Source organism: Suricata suricatta, chromosome 10 (genome assembly GCF_006229205.1).
Source record: "Suricata suricatta isolate VVHF042 chromosome 10, meerkat_22Aug2017_6uvM2_HiC, whole genome shotgun sequence".
NCBI lineage: Eukaryota > Metazoa > Chordata > Mammalia > Carnivora > Herpestidae > Suricata > Suricata suricatta.
In genome coordinates this window covers 20,933,060-20,953,785 of record NC_043709.1, presented here as the reverse complement: position 1 = coordinate 20,953,785, position 20,726 = coordinate 20,933,060, and the positions used below count along the sequence as shown (strand labels likewise).

Genomic DNA, 20,726 nt, shown 5'->3' with positions numbered 1-20,726 from the left:
CTGAACCATGAACCGTGAGATTATGACCTGAGCCGAAGCCGGACGCTTAACCGACTGAGCCACCCAGGAGCCCCTATACTCTTTTTCAACTATACACCTTAGCTGCTACTGTTCTATTACATATATACTTACAGGCTGCATTGGTTCAAATTTAAATACCACCACCTTTAGTTTTCTGACTTTATCCTTCCTTTTTTTCCTTCCTAAATCATCATTATAACATCTAAGAAAAAAAGGTAGAATCAGTTGCCTTCATAAATATTTAATAATGGACAGAACCACAGAATAGAGTGAAAATAAATTTCTGGCTTTAATGCTACCACTACTTTTTTTTTTTCAGTTTACCTAAAATAAACTAAAATAGAATAGAGAATGCAAAGAAGGATTAACAGAATAAGATCCCTTAGAACTGGTTAGATTACAAATATGTAGAAAGAAAATCTGCTTTTTATTCATTGAATGAATAAATGCATTTACATTAGAGAATTTATGTTGATGTAAAAATAAATGTGTTTAGTAATGGATGTTAACTTATATATAAGATAATCTCCTACCTAAGCAATTAAAAATGCTAAAAATGTAATAGTTACACAATAACACCAGAAACACCTTCATATAATGAGAGAACAAGTGAAGATAAATGTGACATTTAGCATCTAAATCTGGCTTCAGTAAGCTTTATTTCTTGAAGCAAATGAAGTACATCCAATTTTTCTGGAAGAAAAGAAGGGATCTTTGAAGACATTTCCTCTTCCACATAATTGGACACTGTGAAATGTTACCTTGCCAAAATTCCATCCTCATAAAGATGTTGTACGACCTCGAGAAGATTTTTCTTACCTCTGAGCAGGAGCAGAGGTTACTATTATAGTAAAGGGAAAAAAAGGAATTTTGAATCAGCTGCACAATTAGCCCCCTTGCAGTGTCAATATCCTTATTCATAACTCTGCAATATTATATTTCCTTGAAATTAATGAAGGGTAAGTGAAACTATTTATATGAAAGTGTTCTATAAGTTATAGTGAATATGTAAGGTCAAAATGCTACTTATTGATGAAGATGAGTATAATGAAAATAAACTAAAATAAATCATATTGAAGAAGATAAGATATTAAGCAAATCATTGCTCATTTAGACCAAAACAGTCTTAAAGAGACATTTGTCTTACAAATTTGCTCAAAGGATTTGTTCATACGATATATCTAAGTAGATGGTGAATGGCATTGATTGGATCCAAAGTCCCCCTCTCTTGGATTTTATGAGGCCCATTCAGAATGAGCCAGGTTGAGAACACCACCAATTCCATGTTCTGAGTCCATCTGTTGGCAAAAATATAATGCAAACGGCTTTATAAGTGCTATTTTCAATGAAATATCACAGAACAGCTTGTCCCAATGATATTTCTAAAGCTTGCCTGCAAACCGCCTACCGGGAAATCCAACTGAAAGAGAAGAGGGAAGAGAAAGAAACCCATACATACAAGTGACAGAATTTTTAAAAAAAAGAACAAAAGGTAGACAGAGAAAAACTAGAGGAAAGTGAGCACTGGAGAAAAATAAAAAGCAATGAGGGGGTGCAATAATAAACAAGTACAAAAGGAGGGACACTTCAGTGGCTTAGTCAGTTAAGCATCCGACTTTGGCTCAGGTCAGATCATGATCTCATGGTTTGAGTTCAAGCCCCACAGGCTCTATGCTGACAGCTCAGGGCCTGGAACCTGCTTCAGATTCTGTGTCTCCCTCTATTTCTGCCCCTCCTCCTTTCATACACTGTCACCGTCTGTCTGTCTGTCTGTCTGTCTCTCTCTCCCTCTCTCAAAAATAAGTAAATATATTTAAAATTTTTAAATAAGGACAAAAGGAAACCATAAGGAATAGAAAATTTAAGGAAAACATACCAAAACAACTCAGGGAGGAGGAACCAAGATGGCAGAACAGCATAGAAGTTTTTTTTGCATCTCTCATCAATGAAATACAGTCAGATCAACACTAAACCATCCTGTACACCTAGAAAACTGATGTGAGGATTAACACAAAAGTTTGTATAACCTAAACCACAGAGCTTAGCAAGTACACTGCACAGAAAGATACACTGGGGAAGAGAGAAGCCATGGAGGGCAGGAAGCTATTTTTGCTTGTGGAGAGAGGACAGAGACAAGGGGAGAGTATGGGAAAAGCACCCCCCACCCCAAAGCAGCTGGAGAGAAAGTGGAAAAGTGGAAATAGCCACAGGGACTGAACAAAAAAGGGAGAAAGAGAGAAGAACAGTTTAAATTCCATTAAGACTCTATAAACAGGGGGAACACAAGAATCTGAAACTCCGCAGTTTGATATCTGGCAGTGTTCTGGTGGGAAGGAAAAATCCCCAGGATCAGAGACTGAGGTCCAAGGGGTCCATGGGCCACCCAGGGAGAGGCAGTTCCCCTCTTGGGAGGACATTTGGTAGAGGTTATGTGGCCACCCCACAGGCAAAGATCCCAGTGGACCTTGGAGAACAACCATATTGACTGGTGCTGGAACAAGGACATTAAGGGTGAAGACTGGTACGGGGCATGTGTCATAATTTCCCATAATCCCTGAAACACTGCTAAATGATCACAGGAACTTTTTCTGGGGTGGGCTGGCACCCAGCCACAGTCTCTGGGCAACAGCATGGTCTTGCGAATGGTCCTGGGGGCTGGGAGGAACCCAGCCATCGCTCAGTGAGACTCTCCCCCCAGAGGCTCAGAATAGGTCAAAGCTGCAGTGCTTCAGAAGTGAGGGCTTGTGAAACACAGCCACATCTGAGATAAAACTCAAGAGGGAGGTACTGCCTGTCAACCTGATGGCTTGGTCATGGACAATGTAAAAGCCGGCAGTGGACGGAAGTTGGAGACAATTGCTGATCAGGGAGCAAAGAGTTCTGATACTAGAGACTGGGTAGCTGGGTAATGCCATTTTCACCCCTCCTGTGCATGTGTATACACGCCACAATCACCATAGCAATCCACCCCAGTAAGCTAAGTAGTGCCACCCAGAGGAGAAAGGAGCTGTTACACTAAGACCTGCCCAACTGGGCCAACCTTCCTTTTTAAAAACAACACAACTCTCTCCACCTGCTTAGATTACAGATTATAAGTGCTTCATAGTTTGACTTCTAGGGAAAACTGACACAATTTCAATCGTATTTCAGTCTGTTCACTGGTCTAACTATTAATTTTCTTTATTTTTCTTTACTTTCTTATTCAGAGAGAAAAAAAATTTATTTTTATTATTATTTTCAATTTTTGTTAAAAATATTTTGCTTAATTTTTTCTATATTATTTACTTTTCTCTAAATTCTTCAAATTATATTTTCCATCCATCATTTCATTTTATTCTATTTCATTGAGTTAATTTTTTCAAATTTTCAAATGTTTTCCTTTTTCTCTTTCATTTGTTTCTTATTTTTACTTTTTTTCTTTAATCTATCAAGCTCCTTTCAACAACCAGACCAAAACACACCAACAATCTAGCATCATTTATTTAATTTTTTTTGTCTGCTACCTTTAACCTTTTAATTTTAATAGTTTTTACCTTATTAATTCCTTTTCTTCCTTCAAATGTCAAACTGAAGGAATTGACCCCAAAAGAAAGAGCAGAAAGAAATGATAGCCAGGGACTTAATCAACACAGATACAAGCAAGATGTCTGAACCAGAATTTAGAATCATGATAATAAGAATAGAGCTGGGGTTGAAAATAGGTCAGAATCCCTTTCTGCAGAGATAAAAGAAGTAAAACCTACTCAGGATGAAAGAAAATATGCTATAACTGATGTGCAATCTCAAATGGCTGCCATGGTGGCAAGGATGGATGAGGCAGAGCAGTGAATCAGCAATACGGATGACAAACTTATGGAGAATAATGAAGCAGATAAAAAAAGAGTGAGACAAGGCAAAAAAAGCACGATTTAAGAATTAGAGAAATCAATGACTCATTAGAAAGGAACAACATCAGAATTATAGGGTCCCAGAAGCTGAAGAGAGAGAAAAAGGGCTAGAAGGGTTATGTGAGCAAATCATAGAGGAAAACTTTTCTAACCTGGGGAAAGACACAGACATCAAAATCCAGGAAGCAGAGAGGATTCCCACAAGATTCAACAAAAACCAATGATTACAAGGCATATTATAATCAAATTCACAAAATACTTAGGCAAGGAAAGAATCATGAAAGCAGCAAGGGGAAAAAAAGTCCTTAACCTACAAGGGAAGACAGCTCAGGTTCGCAGCAGGCCTATCTACAGAAACTTAGCAGTCCAGAAAGGAGTGGCAGGATATATCCCATGTGCTGAATTGGAAGAATATGCAGCCAAGAATTCTTTATCCAGCAAGGCTGACATTCAAAATAGAAGGTGAGATAAAAAGTTTCACAGAAAATCAAAAAGTAAAGGAGTTTGTGACCACTAAACCAGCCCTGTAAGAAATTTTAAAGGGGACTCTCTGAGGGGAACAAAGATGGAACAAAACAAAAAATACCAAAACCAACAAATAGTTGAAGGACCAGAGAACAACACCAGAAACTCCAACTCTTCAAGAAACATAATGGCAATGAACTCATATATTTTAGTACTCACTCTAAACGTCAATAGAACAAATGTTCCAATCAAAAGACATAGGGTAACAGAATGGAAAAGTAAACAGGATTCATCTGTATGCTGTATACAAGAGAACCACTTTAGACCTAAAGACACCTTGAGATTGAAAGGAAGGGGATGGAGAACCATCTGTCATGCTAATGGTTGACAAAAGAAAGTCAGAGTAGCCAAACTTATATCAGACAATCTAGACTTTAAAATAAAGACTGCAACAAGAGATGAAGAAGGAATTATATCATAATTAATGAGTCTATCCACCAAGAAGACCTAACAATTGTGAACATTTATACTCAAATGTGGAATTAATCACAAACATAAAGAAACTCATTGATAATAATACCATAATAGTAGGGGACTGTAACACCGTACTTACAGCAATGGACAGATTATCTAAACAGAAAATCAACAACAAAACAATGGCATTGACTGACACACTGAACTGGATGGACTTAACAGAAATTCAGGACATTTCATGCTAAAGCAGCAGACTACAATCAGATAACACAAAAAAGTAAAAGGCATCCAATCTGGCCAGGAGGAGGTCAGACTTTCACTCTTCACAGATGACATGATACTCTATAGGGAAAAACCAAAAGACTCCACCAAAAAACTGTTGGAACTGATCCATGAATTCAGCAAAGTTGTAGGATATAAAATCAATGCATAGATATTGGTTGCATTCCTATACATCAACAATGAAACAACAGAAGGAGAGATCAAGGAATAAATCCGATTTACAATTGCATCAAAAACCATAAAATATCTACGAATAAATCTAACCAAAGAGTTGAAAAATCTATACACTAGAAACTTTAGAAAGCTTATAAAATAAATTGAAGAAGACACAACAAAATGGAAAAATAGTCCATGTTCCTGGATAGGAAGAACAAATATTGTTAAAATGTCAATACAACTCAAAGCAATCTATATATTCAAATCAATCCCTATCAAAATTGCACTGGTATTCATCTCAAAGCTAGAATAAACAATCCTAAAATTTGTTGGAACAAGACCCCAAATAGTCAAAGCAATCTTGAAAAAGAAAACCAAAGCAAGAGGCATCACAATCCCAGACTTCAAGCTGGAATAGAATAGAAAACCCATAAATGGACCCACATAAAAAACAGCCAACTAATCTTTGACAAAGCAGGAAAGAATATCCATTGGAATAAAGATAGTCTCTTCAGCAAATGGTGCTGGGAAAACTAGACTGCAGCATGCAGAAAAATGGTCTTGGACCACTTTCTTACACCATACACAAAAATAAACTCAAAAGGGATGAAAGACCTAAATGTAAGGCAGGAAGCCATCAAAATCCTTGAGAAGAAAGCAGGAAATAACCTCTTTGACCTTGGCCGCAGCAACTTCTTACTCAACATGGCTCCAGAGGCAAGAGAAACAAAAGCAAAAATGAACTATTGGGACCTCATCAACATATAAACCTTCTGCACAGTGAAGGAAACAATCAACAAAACCAAAAGGCAAAGACGGAATAGGAGAAGATATTTACAAATGACATATCAGATAAAAGATTAGTACCCAAAACCTATAAAGAACTTATTAAACTCAACACTTAAAAAGTAAATAATCCAGTGAAGAAATGGGCATAAAACATGAATAGACACTTCTCCAAAGAAGACATCCAGATGGTCAACCAACACATGAAAAAATGCTCAACATCACTCATCATCAAGGAAATACAAATCAAAACTACACTGAGATATCACCTCACACCTGTTAGAATGGTTAACATTAACAACTCAGGCAACAACTGATGTTGGTGAGGATGTGGAGAAACAAGATCCCTTTTGCATTGTTGGTAGGAATGCAAACTGATGCAGCCACTCTGGAGAACAGGATGGAGGGTACTTAAAAAATTAAATATAGAACTACCCTACCACCAAGCAATTGCACTACTAGGTATTTATACAAGAGATACAGGTATGCTGTTTAGAAGGAGAACATGTACCTGAAAGTTTATAGCAGCACTATCAACAATAGCCAAAATATGGAAAGTGTCCATATATCTACCAATGGATGAATGGATAAAGAAGACATGGTACACACACACACACACACACACACACACACACACACACACAATGGAGTATTATTCAGCAATCAAAAAGAATGAAATCTTGCAATCCGTAATTATGTGGATGGATCTAGAGGGTATTAGGCTAAGCAAAATTAGTCAGAAAAAGACAAATCTATGACTTTACTCACATGAGGACTTTCAGATACACAACAGATGAACATAAAGGAAAGGAGGCAAAAATAATATTAAAACAGGGAGGGGGACAAAATATGGGAGATGTTTGAATATGGAGAACAAACAGAAGGTTGCTAAAGGGGTTGTGGGAGGGGGATGGACTAAATGTGTAAGGGGCATTGAGGAATCCACTCCTGAAACTATATGCTCACTAACTTGGATGTAAATTTTAAAAATAAATTAATTAAAAAAATAGTTGGACTCTTAACCAACTGAGCCACCCAGGAGCCCCCTCCCCCACAACATACTTTCTGCCTTAAAAATATTGTTTGGGTGAAGGAGGTCAAAAGATAAAAAGGAAAAAAATGCAGTTGATATAAAACAGAGATTTTAAATCATTCAAAAATTTTTAAAAATAGTGGGTTGCTGGATCAGAGGGTAACACTATGTGTAACTTTTTGAGGATCTCCCACAATGTATGCCCAGCACTTTTATAGGTATTTTGGAAGACACCCACGTAAGGATAATCCCTCATTCCAAAGAGCTCACAATTTACAGTGTATGGGAAGATGAGATAAGCATGCCTGCATTAATAATTATATACATACATAATTATAATCTAGCTTATAATTAAAGAGCAAAACCATGTAGCTCTAAATTAAAAGTGGACCCACAGTCTTAGAGCAGGAAGGAAGAGAAAAATATATGTATTTTCTGGATACTTTTCCATGTTGGTGCACATACTTAAGTTACCAGCAAAGGCTCATCAGTAAGAAACGTGCTCAATAAGTTATGATATAGTTATACAGTGGGATACTATGCAGACATTAAAAAAATGAGATTGATCTTTAGGAATTAACATGGAATGGTGTCAAAAATATACATTTAAGCAAAAAAGGCAAGTTGTTGAATAATGTGTATTACAATTCAACTTTTGTAAGAGAAAAAAATACAATTATCCCTAGCTATCCATCCAAATTTATTTATTTCTAAATTCAGAGAGCAAGTGTTAAAATTTGGGTAGTAAATTTAGATCATTAAGGATATTAAGTTTTATGAATGTGTTCAGATCTTGAGTTTGAGTGAATAGTAAGAATTGGGATAAGGAGAAATATATCTCAAAATATTTGTCCAAATCTATTTAGTTGTGAGGTTTGGAAGCAAGAGTTATGCTTATTACATGTGTTTATGCACAAAAATGGTCTGGAAATAATAAGCACTGAACTATTAGCAGTAATAATCTTTGAGGTGTAATTTTCTTTCTATTTTAACATAACCATGTTCTGTGAATTTCTTACAATGCATCCGCGCACTTTCAATCAGAAAACAACACAATAAAAATGTAATTTTTAAGAAGAAAATTCTGGTGGGGGCGACAGGGGCACCTGTTTGGCTCAATTGGTAGAGCATGCAACTCTTGAACCCAGGGTCATGAATTCAACCCCACGTTGGGCATAGAGCCTACTTAAAACTAAATAAATAAATTAATTAAAAAAAAAAAAACTTTGGAGAGGTGATCACAAATAATGCAGTATGTCCAGAGGAGTGAAGACAAAAGGCACAGGAAAACCCAGAAAACATGTAAGAGTTTAATAATTGGAGCATAATTATTAAAATGTGGTGAAAGAAAAGTGGTGTAAAATTGTCTTAGTTTCACTTGTCTTCTCATGTGATATACAGATTCATTTTTCCAAAAACTAGTATGAATTTCAATATCAATCATCAACTCTAAGGTTAGGAAACATCTTCTTTTAAGTCCCTTCTTTTAATCTAAAAATCTATTTGCATATCATGAAATAGTCCAAGCATTGCAATATAAGCAGTATACATGTAATGATTCCAAAACAAAATACACTACTGCAGATGATGTCATTCTGAGCACTTACCTGGGGTCGAATAACTTTTACAATATTTTTGAGGGCAGTGTCAGGGGATGGAGGTGAGCAGTCAGGTGTTGGGCCTGTTGAGCTGTTTCTATGGTTACTACTTCCTGGAGCAGTAATTGCTACCTCAGATGCATTATCTGTGAATAAAAATAGAACTGCCATAAACCTAATCACTCAGTTTACCTTTTAAGACTTGAAATTACTTTAGTGAACATGAATTGAGAATTCAGCTTAAAACTGGCGTGAATTACAAGATCATAATGAGGAATATGCGCAGCAGTATATTTTAAAGATAATGTTTACGGAATGCTTTGCTTTATTTTGGAATGTTAAATATCATACCCTGTAGTATTATTCCAGAAAGGAAGAGTATTATTATTCAATTCATGATAAATCACCCAACACAGCTAAGACTGCCATTACTATATGAATGGCAAAATTTCACCTTAACTAAAAAGAATATGAGGGGTTTTTTTTTATATGGTCGGGGTAAATTTTCCCCATAATACTTCAAATGGGTATTGATCTTTATTAAAGTAGAAGTTTCATATCACCCTGAGTCAGCAATTTCAAATTCAAGCTTCCTCAAGGCATGTTTCCCAGAAATCCCTCAAACTATAGAGTGGCATCCCAGTGAATTAAAATTAAGGAAAAACTGACATGTGTGCACAATGGTTTTACAATGTAGACTAATACAAAAGAATCACACGCAGATAAACACATCTTCTATAATCAAACTAATTGAGTGAAATTTCAAAAATGTAAGTTATTTCTCCCTTCTGTTCAGTATGAGGGTCAAAGGAAAAATAAAGTGATTACTTTAAAATCAGCAACATGCATAAAACTTTCTTAAGTTTTTAATAAAAAAAATAAAAGACAGTTTTAGAATGCTTAAAATACTTGGAAAAGGATGGAAAACCTCTAAAAATAACCCTGCTAGCACAGAGACATTATATTATTTAACAATTTGAAAATCCTCTATAGCTTTGTATGGAAACTGTTGTAGGCTCAAATCTAAGAAAAATTACTTCCTTGTTATGTTTTTAATTAGTTCCCAATAATTTTGTGTTCTAGACAGCTGAATTGGTACAAAGACTGAGGCTTACAATTTTTTATGGACCAGCAAGTTTCATGACTATTGTCTATAGTCCCAAGTAAAAAGTAGTAAGTTATGAAGACACCTCTTGCTCATAAAAAGTGAGGGGATGAAAACTCTACCCACACAAAAACATAATTCAGTTTCACTGGGGTGTCCAGACATAAGTTTATAAAACAAAGATATATAAGTGTAATGTATTGAATTAAATAGATCACTTATGAAATGTCTTAAAAGTGTCCAGAGCTTACTCTTGACTTGGGTTTAATGGATAAGGTGAGATTTAAATTAGCATCTCAAGAAACACAGAGTTCTGAAAGACAGTAATATGGGGTGGTTTCTGACTAGGATATAATCGGTATAGTAAGTATTGAAACAGAGACAAAGTATCAGTCTGCAAGACAACGAAAAAATGGCCTGATTCTCTCCAATTTGTTCTTCCGTTTCATTCATTCAACCATACATCTAAAAACATTTATTTGGGGGCAACTATGAATCAGGTATTATGTTATATTCTAAAGATAAATGAAAAAGAACCTCTAGGCAGAGGGTAGAGGTTCAGGAAAGATGAACAGGGAGAGAACAGAGGACTTTTAGGGCAGTAAAACTATTCTGTATGATATGATAACGGTGGATACATGTCATTATACATTTGTTCAAACCCATCAAGAGTGAATAATAGCATAAACTTCGAACATTGAGTGATAATGATAGGTCAATGTAGGTTCACTGATTGTAACAAAGGTACCAGTATGGTGGGTTACATCCTTAGTGGGGGAAGCTGTGCTTGTGTGGGGGCAGGGTACAAGAGAAACCTCAATACCTGCTGCTCAATATTTCTGGGAGTCTAAAACTGCTTTGAAAAATTAAGTTTGATGAAGTGTTTTAAAATCGATGCCTTAAGAAGTATACAATCAAATGTGATATCAGACATGTAGACAACATATGATGGCATACAACTTGAGATTTGATAACTGATAAAGGAAGCCTGATGAAAAAGCAAGGGGAGAAACAATCATCAGACTGGCTGGGAAAGAAGGCTGGGAAAGGTGTCAGTTTTCAGGCAAGAAAGCTGGGACAGAACATAAGACATAAGGGCATGGAGACAAAAAGAGCATAGATAAAGCTATTATTTTATGTTAGGAAGAAGCTGGAGATAAGTTTAAATAAGTAAAAGGAAGTTTTATTAGTATACCAGTGTATATTTAATTCTGTAGGTGATGAGAAATATTGAAGCTATTTAACCAAGAAGTGACATAGTAATAATAACAGCTAATGTTTATTGAACTCCAGTGAAATAATGTTAGAGTCTTTATTCTCATTATTTATTTTCTCTTTTGTACTTTTCATTGTTGTCTCTCTGTGTTGCATTCTGAATAGTTTTTTATACTCATTTTCCAGTTTATTGGTTTTTCTTCAGCAATGTCTAGTCTGCTATCAAACCATTTTCTTAATTTCACTGATATTTCACATTTCTAAAATTTCTATTTAGTTCTTTTTCAAATATACAGTGTCATCATTTGGCATTTTTCAGTTTCCTAACAATTTCAAGCTTGTGTTTATTTAGTGGAAAATAGCAAACAATTATTGTTGTTGTTAATCTGTGCCTGATAATTCTAATAACCTGAAGCCTTCACGGATTGGTTTCTGGGTCTCTGGCTCTCACTCAAGCTATTTTGTTCCATTATCTGTCTCATCTTCAATTCTGTGCTATTTGTTACTCAACTTTGGTTAGCACAAGATAAACAACACTAAATTGAATTCTTTGTCTTTCAGCAAATGTTAATTCGAAAAAGCATACAAACTTATATTTTAATACCAGGTATTGAAGTCTGTGTAAAATCTGCCTGCTCAATGTTGGACAATTTATTTAACTTCTCTGGACTTCTGTTTTTTTAACTCTAAAAATGAAAATGATGAATAACTGTCTAGAAAAAAGTTACTGTTTATGTGTGCAGATAAAATGAGAGAATACGTATGAAAAGGAACTAGCATGTTATCAGGCATATAGCATGGGTTTTATTTTCCCCTGTGAAGCCAACTATCATCAGAATAAAACGAAACCTAGAAAAGAAAATCCAGAAAAAAGGCAAAAAATAAATAGTAGTGCTTTACAGATTATAATCTAGAGTAAAGACTGTATGTACCTGGGTAGATTTTGAGACCAATATCTTTTAGCTATTAACACAAATTGGTAGAGACAGAATTTATTTCCAGGGATAAGAGATGATCCTTTGAGGAATGATTCACTGCAAGGGCTGGTCTTGTTGACTACCTTCTTTGTGTCAAAGTCAGAAAAACTGAGGCATACTTCATGCAGACTGTAAGGCAAGACTGTGAGACTTAATTGTCTCATAAGTGATTTAATACATAGTACAAGACAGTGGGGAACCAAGTACTAAATTATTTAGAAAAAACTATAAATGTCTCCATCTTCTGAATCCATGATCTGTACCATTACACTGATAATTTGATTTTATAACACCTTGTATTGTTCATTTATCTCTTTCAGACTAGGTTATATTTTTGCAGAAACTTATATTTCCTTTATCCTCTCCATAGCTCTTAGAGCAATGCCTTTAAAAATACTAAATGAGGGGCATCTGGGTGGCTCAGTCAGTTAAGAATCTTACTTCAGCGCAGGTCATGACCTCCCAGTTTGAGTTTGAGCCCCACATTGGGGTCTGTGCTGACAGCTTAGAGCCTGGAGCCTGCTTTGGATTCTGTGTCTCCCCCTCTCTCTGCCCTTCCCATACTCATGCTCTGTCTCTCTCTGACTCTTAATAAAAAAATAAATGTTAAAAAATTAAAAATACTATATGAAATAAAGTGGATAAAGCAAAACCTATGTGTCAATGGCAACCATCAAAAATGCCCTGAATTAAATGTAGAAAGGTGAGCTGGCTTTTGTAATTCCATGGTCTTTGTTGGAGAAAATCCAAATGAGAAGCATATTTTAAACATCCTTTATTACATTATTTATGAAAATACCAATTATCCAGTGGAATTTGCAAAATGACAGCCTCTATCCAAGACAGTTTTACATGGTCAACCTACATTTTACACCTGCAGCTACAAAACATTGCTGATGAAAAGGAAATGAGGTGTGTAAAAACTGCTTAGAGAAAATTACTAAATATACTTGCAATTTCAAATCGAAATAAGAGACGTATCCTTCAGTCAGTTTCTCTCACTATACATTAGATCAGCATTGTGACTGTCCATGTTCTCTAGAATAACAAGCTTAGAAAAAAAATATTCTAGCTTACTTAAGCTTAGAAGAAAAGCATTCTGTGAATACAAAATAATTCATGTGCAGTGTTAAAGAACAGAATTTAACATCATTCACTAGCATGTACTGAGCAGTTAAAGTACACCAGAAACCAGGCTCATTGCTATGTAGCTGGCAAACAGAACTGAGATAACTTCTGGCTGGGAATTCAAGAAAAGTGTCATGGCAGAGGTGGTGACTAAACAGGTCTCTTACAGATTAGTAAAATTCATACATGAAGAAATGAGTGGGAAGGGCATTTCAGAGCTGGAAGTATGGTGAGTAAAAGGTAGAGAGATGGAAAAGAATTAGGCACATTTGTGGAATAAAGAAGAGTCTGGTTTGAATAGGATATTCATGGAGGAAATACTAGGAAATGGAGGGGTCATAAACAACACACCTGAGCTTTAAAATCAGACAAACCTAACCTGAAATCCTGCCATGTTCTCTTATTGAAGTATAACTGACATACAATATCCCATTGGTTTTAGGTGTATATCAAAGTGATTCAATATTTTTATATATTATGAAATGACCCTCACAGTAAGTGTAGTTACTGTCACCATACACTTTCATCAATTCATCTAGACACACAACCGAAGGGCTGCTTCCGTATCTTGGCTATTGTAAATAAAGCTACCATGAACATGGCGGTGCATAAATCCATTCGAACTGGTGTTTTCATTTTCTTTGTACAAATACCTTGAAGTGGAGTTGCTGGATTACATAACAGTTCTATTTTTAATTTCTTGAGGAACTTCCAAAGGTACTGTTTTCCAGAGTGGCTGCACTAAATTGATCCATGTCTTGGAACATTTGTTATTTTTTGTCTTTTAAATAATAGCCAGTCTGATGTGTGATATGAGTATTGCTTTCCTGTTTGTATCCCTTCACTTTCAGTCTATGTGTGCTTTCAGATCTGAAGTGTATCTCTTGTAGACAGCATATAGATGGGTATTTTTTTTTTTCACCATTCAGCCACCCTATGTCTTCTGACAGGAGCACTTAGTCCATTTACATTTAAAGTATGCATGGATAGGCATGCACTTATTGCCATTTTGTTAATTGTTAATTGTTTTCTAATTGTTTTTGTAGTTCTCTGTCCATCTCTTCTTTTTTCTAGTCTCTTTCCTTGTGCTTTGGTGGGTTTTTTTTTTTTTTAGTGTTATGTTTGGGTTTCTTTCTCTTTATTTTTTGTGTATCCATTATAGGTTTTGGTTTGTAGTTACCATAAGGGTACGAGCATGTGTGCATGTTTATGTACGTGCAGGTGTATGCGTGTGTGTGTATGTGTGAGTATAGTCTATTTTAATCTGATAGTTGCTTAGATTTTAACACATTCTATAAGCACTACATTTCATCTTTCACCTCCCCCAAATTTTTGTTTTGACATCATTTTACATCTTTCATTTTGTGTATCCCTTAACTACTTATCGTAGTTATAGTTGATCTCGCTATTTTTGTCTTTTAATTTTCACACTAGATTTTTAAGTGGTTATATATATTTGCCTTGACCAATGAAATTTTTTCTTTTATATATATTTTTTATTTCTAATTATATCTTTTTCTATTCTGATTAAAGAAGACCCTTTAATATTTCTTGTAAGGCTGGTTTAGTGGTGATGAACTCCTTTAGTTTTTGCTTGTCTAGGATGTGATACAATAAAAGTAAGGTGTCAATGAGAACGACAAACTATGGCTAGCACAAGAACAATTTTTGAAGCCTGGGTCCTTGAGCTATGGAACCACCATGCCATCCCGGGCTTCATATGCCTATAATGTTATATAAGAGAACAATAATGTTCTATCATGTTAAAGCCATAATTATTTTGGATATGTGTAACTGCGGTCAGATTTGTCATGGAGCAAGACTATCAGTGAGGGAGTAGACTGTCTTAGCAGGGTAAACATCTGGTATCTTGTTCTCATCTGATGCCAGTGAAATTTATATTTGATTATGAGATTGTACCAGGGAAGGTAATCATTATTGTTATAATAAAAAAAATGGTAAAAATCCTAACTGCCAAAGGGGGGAAACTACCAGCAAGTTGATAAAACCAGAAAAATAAGAAAAAAGGATAAAAGAGAAAATAAGGTAAAATAAATAAGTAGCATAAAATGAAAGTAATAAAATCAAGTATATCAGTTGTGGATATCAGTTCTTATGGAAAGAACTATCCCCTCCAAAAAAACAGAGATGGCTGCAATTTAAAGTGTCAGCTGGGTCTGCGGTTTCATTTCAGGTTTGACTGGGAAGAGTTGGCTTCACTCACATGGTTGTTGGAAGCACCATTGGGCTGAGGGCCTTAGTTTCTCATTGGCTATGGACTAGAAGCTTCCCTCAGTTCCTTGCCCTGTGAGTCTCTCCACAGAGGCTTATAATGGGACAATGGCGTCCATCAGAGTGAGTAAGCCAGAGAGCAAGAGAAAACTAGCAAAATAGAAGCCAGAGCTCTTTTAAAACTTAATCTTGGAAGTGACATTATTTTTGCCATATTCTATATAGAAACAAGTCACTAGGTCCAGTGTCCGTATAGGGGATAGAATTGCACAAGGGCATAAATATCAGTAGGCAAGATAATTGGGAGTTATCTTAGAGACTTAATATCACGGAAAAGCTACTCTCAAACTACTGATGGCAACAGAAATGGATACAGCCATTTTGGAAAGCAATAGCATTAAGATCAGTGCCTCTTGATAGCACGGCCAACTTACCTTGGTTTGCTAGGTTCTTTCTCAGTTTTAAACCTGAAGTCCTACATCCTGGGAACCCCTTCAGTCCTGGGCCTTGGTTAGTCACCCTACTCTGGAGTAGTCTGTGGGTTTTAAATCATGACTCCACACTTACTAGCAATGTGAACTTGGGTAAGTTACTTAATTTCTCTGTGCCTCAGTTTCCTTATCTGTAAAATAAAAATAATAATAGCATATTTGTGGAAACTAAATGAGATAATACATGTAAAGTGCTTAAAGCAATGTATGGCACATAAAAATGCCCAATTATATTAAATATGTTAAAATATACATATCCTTTCACTAGGCTATACACACAATTATTACTCAAACTGGGACACTTTTGATAATGAAAGGGAGTGCTAATAACAATTATGCCAGGTCAACAAGCCTAAAAGGGAATATTCAGGGAAAGTGGGATATATGATCTGTACATGTGATCCACGTTGAAATTTATCTCATAGAAATACAAGCATCCCCATATAAGACAAGTGTACAATAATGTTTACTATTCTTTTAATGGTAGAAAAATAATGCAAAATGAAGTGAATGCTCATCAACAGAGGTGGAATAAATCATGATACATAATACCATCAAATTTATGCAACATTTAAGAGTGAATTATAGGGATACCAACTAACTTGAATAAAGTCCTTTGAAATACTGTTGAATGAGAAAAGTAATATTCAGGAAATTATGTTATGACTTCCCTTTTTGTAAAACAAAAGGTTTATACTCAGAGGCAAATACTGAAGCTTGAACTTCAGGATCCTGAACTGTAACGGGCCTGTTGCAAGATGCTGGGAGGGTCTCTGGAAATGTTTTTGTAAATTTTATAAAAGTAAAATATTTTAATTGCAATAAGTTATGATCTCTTCAAATTTCTTCCAACTCCAATTTCCTTGCTATCATACTTCTCTTTGTTTTTGGTGTATTAAAATTGCTGCAGACATTTTTGGAATCTGGCTAAGGAGAAGATGAGTTTTGGATACTAGTTTAGGTTTAGTGGGACTCTATCTGCAAGGTTTAAGTCACTTCCTTGTATCATCCAGATGTTAAAATGGCTTCTAGAAATTCTCCCTCTCCTGTGCCAACTCATCTGGTAGGTGACTGTAGGGGTTAGAGCACTACTATAATATGAATAATATTGTGATAAGAGTGTGCCCTAGAAATATTTATGTACCAGAAATATTTGATATGTACAGAAGTTAGTGCATGGAAAGTTCTTTCAAATCTTACAGCTTAGATATGAAAGAGGGGTTTTACCAAATTTGACAATAATCCTAAAAACTAGCACAGTAATGCCAATAAGAGATTGTAAAGCTTAAAGGAAATTTTCTAAGGACAAAAAAAAAAACTAATTGTGATCAACAATGCTAAATGAGGAAAAAATCAACAAGATTAAATTATTTTATTTTCTCTACATCAGCATTGTCTAAGAGAAGCATAATATAAGCCACATTTGTAACTTTAAAATTTGCTAATAGAAACATTTTTAAGTTTTGAAAACTGATAAAATTAATTTTAATATATCATTTATCTGAATTTATCAAAAGTATTGTTTTCAATTATTAATAATTATATTTTACATTCCTTTTTAGGTACTAGCTCTTCATAATCTGAAGTATAATTTACACTTCAGCAAGTGAATTCAGGTAGTAAACTTTCACTGGAAATACATGATCTATATTTAGATTTTATAAAATTACAGTTGGAAAAGGAGATTCAACTGTAAACTAACTTGTTCTAAACATACTTAAAAGTTTTCAGATAACTGAAATGAGTAGCCAAAAATTATTTTTCTTTAGTATTTACATCCATATTGACAAAATTATTTCATAACTTTTAGAAGAATTGGTTTAATTTTGACATAGTTTCAGCTTCAAAATTATATCTGCCCAAGTTAAGTAAGTTCCCTGAGTCAGCATTATTAATAGGAAAGTCAAGAGGTATTGCATAAATTTAAATTATAAGTTTGTAATTGGCTAAAAAATATTTTAAAATGTTTTGTGAAACATTTAATTTTAAGCATATAATTTTCACTGATTCTATTTTCACTTTTGAGAGCAAACTTCTTCTCAAATCTACTATGCATTTGCTGAATGTACCTCTTACTATTGTCTACTTTATTATCTTTAAGAAAAATGATTAGACAACAAATATCTTTTTCAGTTTGCTCTACCATGGCAAATTATAATCGGCATCATCATGAAATTTGTAACATATTATATTCCAGTCTCTCCTTTTTTTCTTTAAAAAAATCTTTCAGTCATAAAATGTGTGCAAAGTGAAAAAGGAGAGGAGATGAGGAAACTGGGGAAATCCTGGTCATTGAAGGAATATCTCAGTCTTCCTTAGTGCATTGGAACTTATGCATGGGGGCCCTCCAACACTGTAACTACAGGGGATGATCTGCAAACTTCTACACCTAATTACCAATAGCAGAAAGGACAGTCTTTGCGTGCAGACAACTACAATTCCTATGTATACAATGAAAGAAAAATAAAATTTCTATCCTATTTTGGTTTTATTTTACTTAAACAGAAATAAAACCCATACACACACACACACAGACACACACACACATACACACACATGTTTTTCTATGCTTGTATGTGTAAGAAGCTGGCTAACTGAGCTGTTAACATTGTCTAAATGAAGGCAGGTTAAGAAGTCAGCACAGCTGGGTCAGGAAAAATGGGGGAAATGATCAGTATTGCCCTTATAAAGGTATGCATTGTATTATAGGTTTTAATTCAGTACTACATACATATATTTATCATTTGTAAGCCATCCAATACAGGAAAAACCTTTTTAAAATATAACATGATTTACTATTATTTGTTGTTAGTTTATACTTTTATTTACATTATAATCTGAGATTGGGACCTGATTCTCTGATATGTTAACACTGTCTTTGAGTCCTAGTTAAGTAGTCAGTTTTTCTAAGTGCTTTACATATGTGTGAAAATAATGTATGTATTCTCTATTGATGGTACAGACTTCTAGGTATGTCTATTAAATCATGATAGTTAGTTGTATTATTTCACATACTATATTCTTTTTTAATTTATTTTTTATTTTTTAGAGAGACGGCGGGAAAGCATGAGTGGGGCTGGAGGGCAAAAAGAGAGAAAGAGAGGTAATCTTACCTCAGAACCCAATGCAGGGCTTGATCCCAAAACCTTAAGATCATGACCTGAGCTGAAATTAAGACTCAGATGCTTAACCAACTGAGCCACCCAGGTGCCACTAACAAGGCATATATATTTTTTTAAATTTTCTTTAATGTTTATCTATTTGTGAGAGACAGAGAGAGCGAGCCTGCATGAGCATGAACAAGGGAAGGGCAGAGACAAAGGGAGACACAGTATCCAAAGTAGGCTCCAGGCTCCCACCTGTCAGTACAGAGCCCAACATGAGGCTCAAACTCATGAACCATGACATCATGACCTGAGCCAAAGTTGGAAACTTAACCTACTGAGCTATTCAGGTGCTCCTAACAAAGAACATTCTGATATTATGCTTCTTCATTTATCAAAATTCTTCCTGAAAAATGGTGTATTAAAATCCTGCACAAATTGTGGATATCAATTTGTCTTCAAACTCTTAACAGTTTGGAATTTTAATATTTCAAGACAATGTTTTATGTGAATAATATATGAAAGATTTTGTGGCTTTATACGTCTCACTATATTGTATTTTATTCTTTTATTGTTATGCAGTATCTTGCTTTATCTCTTGTACTGTTTTTAAGTTTCAATTATATTTGGACTCACGATATTGCTTTAAAACCTTTCTTTAGGTTATTTTCACTTGATCTTTGTTTCTTAGCCCCACTGTGTCATTTTTATTTATGTTAAACTCCTGGAAAATGAATATAGCAAGGATTTTAAAAAACTGGATCCAATATGATCATATTTGTCTTTTATTAATTATTTTCTATTTTGTTGTTTTGGTTTGACATGCTTACTCTTGGCTTTGCTTCTTTTATCCATATTTAAAAACATTTTAATTAACAAAACTTTATTTTTTTATTTTCCATTACTGGTTTGGAAGATATAAATTATGTTTCTAATTTTTACTGGTTTATCTCAAAATTTTACTAAAAACTTTTAAGCCAAAAAATTAAAAATCATTAAGTATCTTTGTCTCGTGTTTTAGCCCACTATCCCTCATTACTTACTGTCTGATCATAAACCTCTATCTTCATTGTCTTTATTGAATGGAAACTCAATATGCCTGACTGTGCATTTTTTTATCAGGAGGCATGACTTCTGGCTCCCACTTGAAGTGGTACTCTTTTAGATCCCACATCCCTGAGGGATCCAGTCTCCCTATAAATCCTGCCCATTTGGAGGCCCAGCCACCAGGTAGGACTGCCATTTAAGTTCCAATTTCCATTTTGTGTCTCTGATCCAGTTGCTGATAGAGATATTTTTTCTTTTCACCACAGCTAGAATTTGTAATTTTCTCATTTTGTAATTTATCCTCATTATTGTTTTTGATGCAGTGGAAAATAGGGGAAGGCTTGCTTTAAAATAAACCTGACAGATCTTGCTGAGTTAACAGGTCATGTTATACTTTTATAATCAGAAAAATGTATACGTGATTTAAAAAACAAATATAATACAAGTCTATATACATCTAATGTTCATTCACATTTAAATAAAGCTATACACAGAAGAAAAAAAATAGGAAAGAAATAAACCAGGATGTTAACATTAGTTACCTCGATAGGTAAGATTCAGTAAAATAGTTTACTTTTACTTTTTTACTTTTCATATATTGAACAAAATTAACAAATTAATTTATTCAATTTTATAATGAGAACTTATTATAATGAATTATATAGAAGTTCATAATGATCAACTTATTTTTAAAAGGATACTGGAAGAAAAATTAGCATTAATTT

General features: G+C 34.6%; 1 protein-coding gene across 2 annotated transcripts in view; it reads right to left on the bottom strand.

Annotated features, from left to right (window-relative positions):
• The window catches only part of ANKS1B (ankyrin repeat and sterile alpha motif domain containing 1B), a 1,093,013-nt gene that overhangs the window by 640,906 nt on the left and 431,381 nt on the right, over positions 1–20,726 (bottom strand). For both annotated transcript variants that reach the window (XM_029953701.1, XM_029953700.1), the window contains exon 11: positions 8,712–8,848. In XM_029953701.1, coding sequence (XP_029809561.1) covers positions 8,712–8,848 — 137 coding nt within the window. The remainder of the gene's footprint in view (positions 1–8,711; positions 8,849–20,726) is intronic.